At 36.4% G+C, this 13,359-nt stretch overlaps 1 protein-coding gene across 1 annotated transcript; it reads left to right on the top strand.

Moving 5' to 3' along the window:
- The first annotated feature begins 1,921 nt into the window (after nt 1-1,921).
- LOC114113669 (NKG2-A/NKG2-B type II integral membrane protein-like) lies at nt 1,922-10,551 on the top strand. The gene is made up of 6 exons (XM_027965850.3): nt 1,922-3,877; nt 4,427-4,525; nt 5,021-5,074; nt 5,596-5,747; nt 8,095-8,195; nt 8,527-10,551. The coding sequence occupies exons 1-6, from the start codon at nt 3,808-3,810 to the stop codon at nt 8,642-8,644; spliced, it is 594 nt and encodes a 197-aa protein (XP_027821651.2). The 5' UTR covers nt 1,922-3,807; the 3' UTR covers nt 8,645-10,551.
- Nucleotides 10,552-13,359: the final 2,808 nt, after the last annotated feature.

Below are 13,359 nucleotides of genomic sequence, written 5' to 3'. Positions count from 1 at the left end.
GGCTTAAAGCTCAACATTCAGCAAACGAAGATCATGGCATCCGGTCCCATCACTTCATGGGAAATAGATGGGGAAACAGCAGAAACAGTGTCAGACTTTTTTGGGGGGCTCCAAAATCACTGCAGATGGTGACTGCAGCCACAAAATTAAAAGATGCTTACTTTTTGGAAAAAAAGTTATGACCAACCTAGATAGTATATTCAAAAGCAGAGACATTATTTTGCCGACTAAGGTCCATCTGGTCAAGGCTATGGTTTTTCCAGTAGTCATGTATGGATGTGAGAGTTGGACTGTGAAGAAGGCTGAGCACCGAAGAATTGATGCTTTTGAACTGTGGTGTTGGAGAAGACTCTTGAGAGTCCCTTGGACTGCAAGGAGATCCAATCAGTCCATTCCGAAGGAGATCAACCCTGGGATTTCTTTGGAAGAAATGATGCTGAAGCTGAAGCTCCAGTACTTTGGCCACCTGATGCGAAGAGTTGACTCATTGGAAAAGACTCTGATGGTGGGAGGGATTGGGGGCAGGAGGAGAAAGGGATGACCGAGGATGAGATGGCTGGATGGCATCATGGACTCGATGGACGTGGGTCTGAGTGAACTCCGGGAAATGGTGATGGACAGGGAGGCCTGGCGTGCTGTGATTCATGGGGTCGCGAAGAGTCAGACACGACTGAGCGACTGAACTGAACTGAACTGAACTGATGGTTTTCCCAGTAGTCATGTATGGATGTGAGTTTGGACCATAAGGGTGAGAGCCAAAGAATTGATGTTTTCCAGCTATGGTGCTGGAGAGAGTCCCTTGGACAGCAAGGAGATCAAGCCTGTCAACCCTAAAGGAAATAAACCCTGAGTATTCACGTGAAGGACTGATGCTGAAACCGAAGCTCCAATACTTTGGCCACCTGATGCAAAGAGCTGACTCATTGGAAAAGACCCTGATTCTGGAAAAGATTCAATGCAAGAGGAGAAGAGGGCCACAGAGGACTGAATGGACATGTAGTCGTGGGTGTGCTCAATCTCTTCAGTCATGTCCGCCTCTGTGACCCCATGGACGGTAGCCCGCTAGGCTCCTCTCTCCATGGAATTTTCCAGGCAAGAATACTGGAGCTTGTTGCCATTTTTTTTTTTCCAGTGCATCTTCCTCAGCCAGGGACTGAACCTGGGTCTGTTGCATCACAGGCAGATTCCTTACCATCTGAGCCACCAGGGAAGCCCATCATTGAATGTGAATTTGAGCAAACTTGGAGATAGTAAAAGGGAAGCTTTGCCTGCTGCAGTCCACAGGGTCACAAAGAGTCAGACTCAGACACGGCTTCATGACTGAACAACAACAATAAATTGGTATATAACTACAGATTTATATTCCATTTTTCTAGATTTTAGAAAGCTAAAAATTAGATGACAGTTAAAATAAAGTTTAAAATGTAGTAACTCTTCTGAATTAGGGACAAGTATCCTTAAATATGAACTGTCAACGGAATTATGATTTCCTCCATTATAATAGAAATGACACAATGAGATTATAAGGAAAAGAAATAAATAATGCCTAGATTTAGTAAACTTATCTAAAACTTAAACATTGAAGTTACTCTTAACAAGGCATAAATGTTCAGCATTGATGAATGAAGTGAAAGCAAGTTAACAGCAGGGTGATCATGTCCTTTGTCCCCCTAAAACTTTTAGAAAGTGAAATCAATTCTCAGAGGAACTCACCAAAGAACAAACTAACTGATACACTACATGTCCAAAGTCTCCTATATTCTGGAGGTGTGTGATGAGATAAACTTCTTCAAAATACCCAAGTGTAAGAATTTCCTGTTTCAGTGACATGGTGATGAGAAATGTACTTTCTCCACTATTGCTTCACTCTGAGCCTTCACAGGGCAGTCTGTGAAGACCACAGACATTGTTTGATTTTCACAGTAACCTGGCCACTCAGAGAAGAGGCAGGACTCTGGCCTGTAGAAGGTATGTGTTTCCCTCTCCTTCCTAATCCCTCATCTCACTTATCAGGAGATTACAAATGCCAATGTGGTTCGACTTAGGGACAATTGCCAAGCAAACAAATTAAGGAGATATTGGTATCTGTATTTGATATTTTGGTATTTTAATTTTGGGAGAAAGTAAGAATAAAATATGAAGTATTTGGGAAGATTTTTGAAAATGTTCAGATTCTTGCCTGCAGACGTTATTCAAGTGAATACATACATGTATAACTGATTTTGTTAATCAATACCATTTAAGATGAAGTATCAGGAGCATCAGGACACGGGACAGTTAACAGCGTATTTTGTTATCAATAGATACATAATTAGATATAGTATTAAATATTTAACTCAGCCCTTAAAAAATAGGTTCTTAAAATGGATTCATAGAATTGTGAATGGCCAATATAATTCTTCACAGATCTAGGTAAAGTAAAAATCACAATATGTTACCTCCAGTAAAATGCTGGATTAACTCAATTATATATAATCAAATGCTTTATAAAAACTTGATCATAATATTGAAAAAAGATAAATCACACTAACACAGAGATTTCTGTCTAACAAATTATATTGCCTGATATGAATAATACCATGGCAATTGTATTAAAATAAGAAATAAAATAAAAGTCAAATTTAATATTAGGTGTTTTACATGCTTTATATCATATATACTTTTATTCTCATTTTAGATTAGTAAACTCATTTTCGAAATACTAAATAATCTTTAAAGGTCATACATTGTAAATTTCAAAGCCAGAATTAATTGTAGATTGCACTGATGACAGAATCCATTGACTGAATTATTAAGGCACATTATTGACTTATAATTGCTGATACAACTAAAGCTACCCTCATTGACTTAGCAGCCTCAGGATCTTCCTGGAAGTTTGTACCAACATTGTTCTTCCATAAATGATGTATGCTTTTCCTTATCATTTTATAATTCCATATCTTAGCCATTGTCAATTGTCAATTACTCAAGTAAAATAAGTATTTATTTAATGACATTTTAACATTGTTTTTTGTCTTTATATGATAAAAAGTTTTGGAGAATTTAATATGTCATGTACCATTTTTAACACATAAAATATTTCTTTAATTTTATAATGATTTCTTAGAGCTCCACAATCACTCAAAATAGACGAATTATTTGATAGCATCTCATTCCCTTTTCATTAATGAATGTCCCAGTTAAAGTAGTTTAATGCAGAGTGTACTGTTATGCCAATACTGTTATTCCCTCATCATGGAAAGCTGTCTTTAACTTTTAATGGATTTTAAACTTACATATATAATTGGTGCGTTTTTTTCCAATATGGACTTTAATTTGAACCAAGATATTATAACAATTTTAAAGTATTTCTGTGAATTTTGACTTTCAACTCATCAGGATATTACTATTCATGAACTTTTTCAGTAATCTACTAATTTTCATTGTTCCAATAAACAAGTAACATTATGTCAAACAAAGAATATTTTTTTAAAACATTTATTTGTTTTTAGCTGATTGATGACTGGTTTACAATATTGGTTTGATTTTGTCATACATCAGCATAAATTAACCATAGGTGTACATATGTCCCCTCCTTTGAGTTTCCCTCTCACCTCCCGCCCATTCCCACCACTCTTGGTTATTAAATACCAAATGAAATGAGAACCAAACTTGGATTTGCTCAGCTGCTAAATGAGTGCTGTTAACTGACCTCACACATCACTCAGTTTAACCTTTCAAGGTTTCTTGTGATTTTATACACCATTTATTAACTACTTATGTAAAGTTTCCATAGAGCAACATCCTTGGCATTGAACAGACACAGAGATGAAGAACCAAAAGGAAAACTACTCAGAACCGAGTCTGGTTAATGATACCAGGAGACAGCATATGAGAGGTAAGATGGTGAAAAGATCAATTTTAGCAGCTGAGCAGGAGAAAACCTATGTGGAATTAAACTTTCAAAATGCCTTTTGTTATGTCAATGGAATGACAGGAACTACCACTGCAAGTGTAGAGCATTTACCCGCTTACGGGTTTTTATTAATGAGGCTTAGAGCTGGAGTTTGCAATACAATATTCTAATACGACATATGTGCTGCGCTGTGCTTAGTCGCTCAGCTGTGTCCGTCTATTTGCAACCGCATGGACTGCAGCCCGCCAGGCTCCTCTATCCATGGGGATTCTCCAGTATTCATGCCATGCCCTCCTCTAGGACTGCCTACCCAGGCATTGCTGTAATTTGTAGTCTTTGATCTACAACTCGTGAAGCCTTATATTCGCTGAAAAAGGAATGGTATATTCTGAGAAGAGGATTGCAATGGTAGATATTGTTTTGGGGTCCAAGTTGGTGTCTTTGAATTCTCACGGATGTGGGATCTTTTGTTCTTCTAAAATAACTGTCTCCATCACTCCTTTCTCAGTGTTTCCTTTTCTCTCCCTGCAGATTCACCATCAGCTCGAGAGAAGCTCATTGTTGTGATCCTGGGAATCATCTGTTTTGTCTTGATGTATACGATAGTGAGAGTGATAACTTTTATTCCACGTAAGTCAAGTTTTGAAAGATTATAATTGAACTTTCATTTTAATGATCATCAGTGCCTTTAAAATTTCATATTATTATGGAATAGAACTCTCATTTTAATGAGTGCATTTAGCCTAAGTATTGAATGGTTATTCTGAGTTGAGCAAAGTATAAATTACAGAATGATTGCAGGGAAAATTAAACATGTACATAGATATTTTCTGATTTCATAACTCAAAGATATACTTTAAGAAACTGAAACACCTTATTGAGAAAAACAAATTAATTCTTGAGATTGCTTGAACCAAGTATTGTAAGAGGTGGTGGAGTCTTTTCTCTAAGATTTTCGAAATATACACCCGCCAGTCTTCGTTACCTCATTAATTATTCTTAAAGCAATATTTTCCAGATCATCCTAAATCCTAAAAACACCATGTTTAAACTAAAAACTACAATTATTATGATTTATTTATATCAATGTAAATATTTTAAAATATTACTTCCATTTTTTTCTAGGTACCCAAATATCAGAACAGAATAAGTCCTCTCTGGTAACAAAGCTCCATAAAGGTACATAATGATTTCAAACTTCTATTATAAATATGGTTTGTATTTTGCCTCTCTCTTAAGCTGGTGAAGATAGAAATAGATTTGAGGATAAAACATAAATTATAAAATCAGGCAACAATATTCCTAAATAATGATTATGAGAGTCTTTCTTCCTATGCAACAATATGATCACCATGTCCATTGTTGGCAATTGGCTGTAATTTCCTCCTGCTATAATATGATAAGAGACAAAAATTTTGCTATTCTAAAATAGGAGTTTCATTTCTTGATTTTCAGGATGTGTAAATAGTAGATATTTCTATGTGTTTGCTTTATATGGGGACATATATTAAAGACAGACCCTCTCTATGAATGCATGAATGAGATCTGTTTTATATGTACCAGCCTTGAGGTTGCATAGATATGTTATTTTATATATATGTGTATGCATACATATGTCTACCTCTATGCATATGTGTAAGTTAATTTTTATTTTTCAAATTCAAACTGTTTTTGAATAGTAATTCATAATGTTTCCTCAGAATGTCATTGTGGTCATTGCCCAAAAGACTGGCTTACATATTCCAACAACTGCTATTCTACTAGTTTGGAAAAAAAATCGTGGAATGAGAGTTTGATATCCTGTGCTACTGAGAATTCTACTCTGCTTTATATAGATAATGAAGAGGAAATGGTAAGATATTCAATGTTTCCAACACTTTGCTGAAGGCTTGATTTAGTCAACATTTTATTTGTTAGGATTCACTTGTGCTTTTGTACATATTTGTAGCTTGTTTATTTTAAGGTCTGCTAGTATTCCATTAAACAATGGAATGTAAATTTATGATACTTTATTTACATTTTTATACCATTCATGCATGTGCATTAACTTCTGGTTCTTGCTTTTCATAAAAAACCGTGCTTCTACAAATGCTATTAAATTCTAAATTACATTCTGCTAATTTTACCATACATCAAGGAAAATAAACATGATTTTGCCTATAGAATTATGTAATTGCACATCAGATCATGGAATACAAGTTTCAACTTTCCAGCAGCCCCCAACCCCTCTGTAATACCTTATCACTTCTCCACCTCCTAATTTACTCACTGTCCTGACTTTTGATATTATAGAATTTCTTTGATTGCTTTTGAATCATATCCATGGAATCCCGTGTTCGTGCTTAGTCGTTCAATCGTGTCTGACTCTTTGCAACCTCATTAACTTCAGCCTGTCAGGCTCCTGTGTCCACAGAATTTTCCAGGCAAGAATACTGAAGTGGGTTGCCATTTCTACTCCAGGACATGGAATCATACAGGTTGTCCCTGTCTCATCACTGCCACATGATATTTTGCAGTTCCTCCAAATTCTTGCATTTATGTGACGTTTGTAAATTTCCGCAGCTCATTGTGTGAATTCAACATTTAAGATCCATTCTTTCCAATGCCTCTGGGTGGAGATGGAGTCTTACACCCTCAGGGATAAAGAGGCTTCCTAGATTCAGTAGCTTTAGTCAAGACATCCCATTTGCTGGTCCCACCCCTACCTATCACCCAACCTTAGTGTCTCTCAGTGGAGGAAACAGAGGCAATTTCTCTGACTGCTCCTTGTTAGTTAAGTGTCCTGAGGGATCACCTTGTAAGGCTTACCTGGTGTTGCCTACACGATTCTCTCAACACACAGGAGGAATGGCTTACCTGTGCCACCCCCAACAGCTAGGTTAGGTATTGGGTGTTTGGGAAGTAAGAGGCCGAGGTCACTTTCACCTGGTTGGTGGGGAGATACAAGATGCCCCTAATTATCATTCCCTCACCTCCCACCTTGTTCTCTCATCACAGAGAAGTGATTAGCGATTACAGAGGAGTGGGGCTGCTGGGAAGTCTCAAGCCACATCACCCTTCTATTTCCACCTTTCAGAGTTCTCCTTTCTCGTGTCTTTCATTAGTTCCCATGTTTACAGTTGACCTTAGCAGGGAGGAGCAGAGAGAAATGAGCCTCTGGCCCCTTGTCTGGTCCACTGGATTCCACCAATACAGAAACAGATGGCTTTGGGGTTTATCTAGTCAAAGGACGGTGTCAGGCTCAGAAAATCAAATCTTCATTTCTCATGTCACTTATTTTCTCAATTTCATTCCCTTAACTTCCCTCTAAAACTGAAATTCTGAGAAACATATAATAGTAGAGAAATCCATTGATATTATCACAATATCCAGAAAAATGAATGTCATGGAATCTATAAGCTTATTTAAAGCCTTGCTATGTTAGTTTTGATGGCACCCCACTCCAGTACTCTTGCCTAGAAAATCCCATGGACGGAGGAGCCTGGAAGGCTGCAGTTCATGGGGTCGTGAGGGTTGGAAACGACTGAGCGACCTCACTTTCACTTTTCCCGCATTGGAGAAGGAAATGGCAACCCACTCCAGTGTTCCTGCCTGGAGAATCCCAGGGACGGGGGAGCCTGGTGGGCTGCCGTCTATGGAGTCGCACAGAGTCGGACACGACTGAAGCTACTTAGCAGCAGCAGTAGCAGCAGCATGTTAGCTTTGACATGAGGAAAAATGAAATTATATGAATCAGAATTTTCTTGATTGCACATATTCAATTACTCCACCTTCTTACCCCTGAGGCTTAATGTTAGATGTAGTTCACAGCTGTAAGGATCCCCAAGTTGTTATGCCAGGTGTTTTCTTTTGTACGATCTCTACAACTAATTCATGTCTTTGTAAATATTCCCTTTATTAAATGGCTGTTGAAAACAAGCAATTTTCCTTACTAACATTAGAACACAGTGAAACCGATAAGTATAAATGTTGAGTTGATTTTCAATCAAAAGTACAGATATTTCTTAATATTTATGGTACTATTAAAACTTCGAACTTTCAACTCATGTTTCTTAGTGTTAGATTAGAATCTAACATGCTCAATTTGTTCAAAGAAAGAAAGATGCTATGAAAGAACACATCTTTTGACTTGCATTTTAAAAATTAACAAAAACATTTCATAATGACTGTTTAAGTGAAAATTCTTTATTTGGGGCTAGGAATTTCTGATGTCCCTATCAATTATATCATGGATTCAAGTCTCTCGTGCAGGCCGCGGTCATCCTTGGATGTGGCTAAATGGTTCAACTTGCAAACTACAGTAAGTTTGTAAAAAGAATGCTATATAGAGGAGGAAAAATACCAAAAAAAAAAAAAAAGAAATATTTTAAAAATAATATGAATACATTTGTTTTAGTCAAATTATAGAAAGCTGAAGGAAGATATTGAAAGTTAATAAAATGTTAATACCAATGTTGAAAAATAAGCTACTCTGTAGCCCAATTTCTGAGTAACAAGCTCTTACTGAAATTTTATTAAAGACTTCATTACCCATTTTCAAACTATCTTGTATTACAGTTACATGGAAAATGCTATTGTTTCCTGAGTTGTCTTCATAGAATATAACAGAATTATGCATTTTTCCATAACAGGATAACAGACTATTTACCTGGTGAACATAACTGTGCCGTACAATCTGTACGAGGCATAACAGCAGAAGACTGTCAGTTTCCAAATGTATACCATTGCAAGCACAAGCTTGAGAATTAAAACATGAGTTTGGATGCTGTTGGGTAACTTGGCCTTTTACGAAATGGAAATAATATTCTGATTGCATAAATTTTAAAATGAATTATATTATTTTTTCTGATAATGAAAGTTTTTCAAAAACAGTTGAAATATAATTGTGTGTGCTCATTCGTTCAGTTGTGTCGGACTCTTTGAGACCTCATGGACTGTCAGGGTGTCAGGCTTCTCTGTCCAAGGAATTCTCCAGTCAAGAATACTGGAGTGGTTCTATTCCCAGATTTTTAAGGAATTTCCCCACTGTTCTCCATAGTGGCTGTACTAGTTTGCATTCCCATCAACAGTGTAAGAGGGTTTCCTTTTTCTCCACACCCTCTCCAGCTATTGTTGTTTGTCGACTTTTTTATGGTGGCCATTCTGACCGGCAGAGACGATACCTCATTGTGTTTTTAACTTGCATTTCTCTGGTAATGAGTGATGTTGTGATATGAGAAAGCTACATATCTTTCGTATGTCTTATTAGCCCTCTGTATATCTTCTTTGGAGAAATGTCTGTTTAGTTCTTTGGCTCACTTTTTGATTGGGTTGTTCATTTTTCTGGTATTGAGCTGCATGAACTGCTTGTATATTTTGGCGCTTGATTCTTTGTCAGTTGTTTCATTTGCTGTTATTATCCTCCATTCTGAAGGCTGCCTTTCCACCTGGCTTATAGTTTCCTTCATTATGCAAAAGCTTTTAAGTTTAACCAGGTTCCATTTGTATTTTTGTTTTTATTTCCATTACTCTGCAAGGTGGGTCATAGAGGATCTTGCTGTGATTTATGTCAGAGGGTGTTATGCCTCGGTTTTCCTCTAAGAGTTGTAATAGTCTCTGGTGTTACATTTAGATCTTTAATCCATTTTGAGTTTATTTTTGTTTATGGTGTTAGAAAGTGTTCTAGTTTCATTCTTTTGCATATGGTTGACTGGTTTTCCCAGCACTTGAATCAGTTCTAATGAGGTGCATGAAACTGAAGCCTATTATACACAGGGAACTAAGTCAGAAAGAGAACCATCAATACACTATATTAATGCATATATATGGACTTTAGAAAGAAGGTAACAACGATCCTATATGCAAGGCAACAAAAGAGACACAGATGTAAAGAACAGACTTTTGGAGTATGAGGGAGAAGGCGAGGGTGGGATGATTTGAGAGAATAGCATTGAAACATGTATATTACCATACATAAAAGAGATGACCAGTGCAAGTTGGATGCATGAAGCAGGACACTCAGAGCTGGTGGTCTGAAACAACCCAAAGGATGGAGGAGGGAGGAAGGTGAGTGTGGGGTTCTGAATGGGGGAACACATGCACACCCATGGCTGATTCATGTCAATGTATGAGAAAAATACCACAATATTTTAAAGTAATTATCCTCCAATTAAAATAAATTATTAATTTATAAAAAAGACTGCTGGAGCGGACTATCGTTTCATATTCCCTGGAGGATCTTCCTGACCCAGGGATCAACCCTTCATCTCCTGCACTGGCAGGCAGTTTCTTTACCACTAGTGCCACCTGGAAAACCCCATTGAAATATCATATACACATCCAAAAATATAGGTATCATTCTTTTGTGTCTCACTTTTTTTGCTCAACAGTATGTTTATGGCATTCAAACTTCTAAGAGATTGCATATTGTGTGAGCCCATTTCCATGTAATATCAAAAATAGGAGTAGAGAGACCAAAAGTAGATTAGTGATTACTAAGGGTTGTGAAGAGTTGGAATAGGAAAAGACTGCAAATTGATTAGTGATGAATGCTCTCTAGAGTTTGATAGTAGTGATGGTCATAAACTGTGAATAATTTTAAAATCATGGATCTATATATTTTAAATGGATAAATTTTATGCTCTGTAAATACACCTCATTAAAGTTTTTTAAAAAAACTGCTTTGGGACTGCATTTAATCTTTACAATAATTTATGAGATAATCGTCGCACTGTTCAGCATGTGGTATCTTGATTCAGTGACCAGGGATCGAACGCCCACTCCCTGCACCGGGAAGCAAGTAATCCGAACCACTGGAGCACCAGCAAAATTCCCCTATAATATTTAATAGTTTCCAACATTGAAATTTCACACAAATATGGACATTTCATAGCCATACTTTTGTAAATGGCAATTTTGTTTTTAAATTTGTAGTAATTGTTGCTGCTGCAAATAGAATTGTGCCCAATGACTTCTCTGATTGTATGTATTAATTTTATCATTTCAAATATATATTCCTCTGGATTTTTAATGTATCTAAATAGTGCAACTCTGAATAATCACGTTCTATTTCTTCCCTCCAGGTGCAATAACTTTTTCTTATTTTTCTTTTCTGTTATTTTTTTTCTTGTTTTTGACTTATTTTTACCTAATTGGCTTTTATTTCCAATGTTGAACAGATGGTACAGTAAAGATCTTATAAGTATCCTTTCTATACTGGGGGAAAATATTTCAATATTTCATGCTCAAATATGAGGTGTTTTTTAAGGTTTTTTCATATACCTTTCTAACATGAAAGCAATTCCATAGTATTCATAATTTTCTTAGGTTTTGTATGCAATCAGTCATGTTACCATTTTACTATTTTTCTTTCAATGGAATGAGAAAATTTTTAAATGCTTTTGAAATATCTCTTTCCTTCAAATGTTGACCAATTATGCATTCCTGAAATGAAACCACAAAAATCGTTCTGTATTTGCTTCCTTTGAAAAATCATTGCATATATCACATTTAGATTAAGATGATTTTCTTCATCCATTATCACAAAGAGTTTGGACTGAATCCATTAATATTATGTAACTTGACAGGTTTTGTTATCAAGGCTCTATGGAAGCCTCTGTTTTATGGTGAAAGACCTGGCATAGTTTTAAGTGTTATTATTCACTACTGTTACCATTAAAGCTCCTAGAATTTTTTGTAAGGTTTATCAGTTCAGTTCAGTTCAGTCTCTCAGTCGTGTCTGACTCTTTGCAACCCCAAGAACTGCAGCACACCAGGCCTCCCTGTCCATCACCAACTCCCAGAGTTCACTCAAACTCATGCCCATCGAGTCAGTGATGCCATCCAGCCATCTCATCCTCTCGTCCCCTTCTCCTCCTGCCTTCAATCTTTCCCAGCATCAGGGTCTTTTCCAATGAGTCAGTTCCTCCCATCACATGGCCAAAGTATTGGAGTTTCAGCTGCAGCATCAGTCCTTCCAATGAATATTCAGGACTGATTTTCCCCAGGATGGACTTGTTTGATCTCCTCCCAGTCCTAGGGACTCTCAAGAGTCTTCTACAACACCATAGTTCAAAAGCATCAGTTCTTCAGTGCTCAGCTTTCTATATGGTCCAACTCTCACATCCATACATGACTACTGAGAAATCAAGCTTTGACTAGATGGATCTTTGTCGGCAAAGTAATGTCTCTGATTTTAATATGCTGTCTAGGTTGGTCATAGGTTTCCTTCCAAGTAGCAATCGTCTTTCAATTTCATGGCTGCAGTCAAATCTGGAATGATTTTGGAGTCCAAAAAAATAAAGTCTCTTACTGTTTCCATTGTTTCTCCATCTTTTTGCCATGAAGTAATGGGACTGGATACCATGATCTTCACTTTTTGAATGTTAAGTTTTAAGCCAGCTTTTTCACTCTCCTATTTCATTTTCTTCAAGAGGCTCTTTAGGTCTTTGCTTTCTACCATAAGGGTGGTGTCATCTGCATGTCCAAGGTTATTGATATTTCTCCCAGCAATCATGATTCCAGCTTGTGCTTCATCCAGCCCAGTATTTCTCATGATGTACTCTGCATATAAGTAAAATAAGCAGGGTGACTATATACAGCCTTGATGTACTCCTTTCCCAATTTGAAACTAGTCTGTTGTTCCTTGTCCAGTTCTAACTATTGCTTCTTGATTTGCATACAGATTTCTCAGGAGGAGGCCAGGTGGTCTGGTATTCCTATCTTAAAGAATTTTCCACAGTTTGTTGTCATCTATAGTCAAAGGCTTTGGTGCAGTCAACAGAGCAGAAGATGTTTTTCTGAAAGTCTCTTGCTTTTCCGATGATCCAACAGACGTTGGCAATTTTATCAACAAAGAATCAAATTGCTTACATCTATTGGATTGTCGTGTTTATACAGATATAAAAGATTCATGTTTTCTCTATTCTCCAAGTGTCATTTATTGATTTTATTGTCTTTCAAATGAAAACAGCTTTGACCCTTTTATTCCGCTCTATTATAATTATTTCCTTTTCATGATTTTTCATATTTGTTATTCTCTTCCTTTGTCTTTATGTCAATTACCTTAATTTCACCAAAATTGCTTTTTCGTTTCAAGTTTCTTTTCGAGCATACTCAGATTTCTTCTTTGTTTTTTTGTTTAAAATGTATGCATTTAAGGCAATTAATATGTCACAAGACAGAATCTTGCTGTTACATTTTTCTTTTAATTCATACACAATTATGAAATTTGACTTTGGATTTTTCCTTGGTTCATATGTTATTTAGAAATAGATTACTGAATATAAAACCCGATAAAGATTTTCAAAATTTTGGTTATTTACTTTTATTTTAGGCAAACTGGTTAGAAAATTTTCATGAATCTGGAAATATTCTGTATGCCTATTACATATGGCTGATGTAACTATGAAATGAATCTGAAATGTTTATTTCTTCTAATTAGGTTAAAAATTAACTTTGAATATTCACATTTCAAGTGCCCATTT

This window comes from Ovis aries, chromosome 3 (genome assembly GCF_016772045.2).
Source record: "Ovis aries strain OAR_USU_Benz2616 breed Rambouillet chromosome 3, ARS-UI_Ramb_v3.0, whole genome shotgun sequence".
Taxonomy (NCBI): Eukaryota; Metazoa; Chordata; class Mammalia; order Artiodactyla; family Bovidae; genus Ovis; species Ovis aries.
The sequence above is the reverse complement of the archived record's forward strand: the minus strand, read 5'-3'. Positions and strand labels throughout refer to the sequence as shown.

Excerpts from the sequence above, each read along its gene's own strand:
- LOC114113669 (XM_027965850.3), top strand. The coding sequence starts at position 3,808 with ATGAAGAACCAAAAGGAAAACTACTCAGAACCGAGTCTGGTTAATGAT. Across the intron at positions 4,526-5,020 it reads AGTGATAACTTTTATTCCAC|GTACCCAAATATCAGAACAG; the intron begins GTAAGTCAAGTT and ends ATTTTTTTCTAG. Across the intron at positions 5,748-8,094 it reads TAGATAATGAAGAGGAAATG|GAATTTCTGATGTCCCTATC; the intron begins GTAAGATATTCA and ends ATTTGGGGCTAG.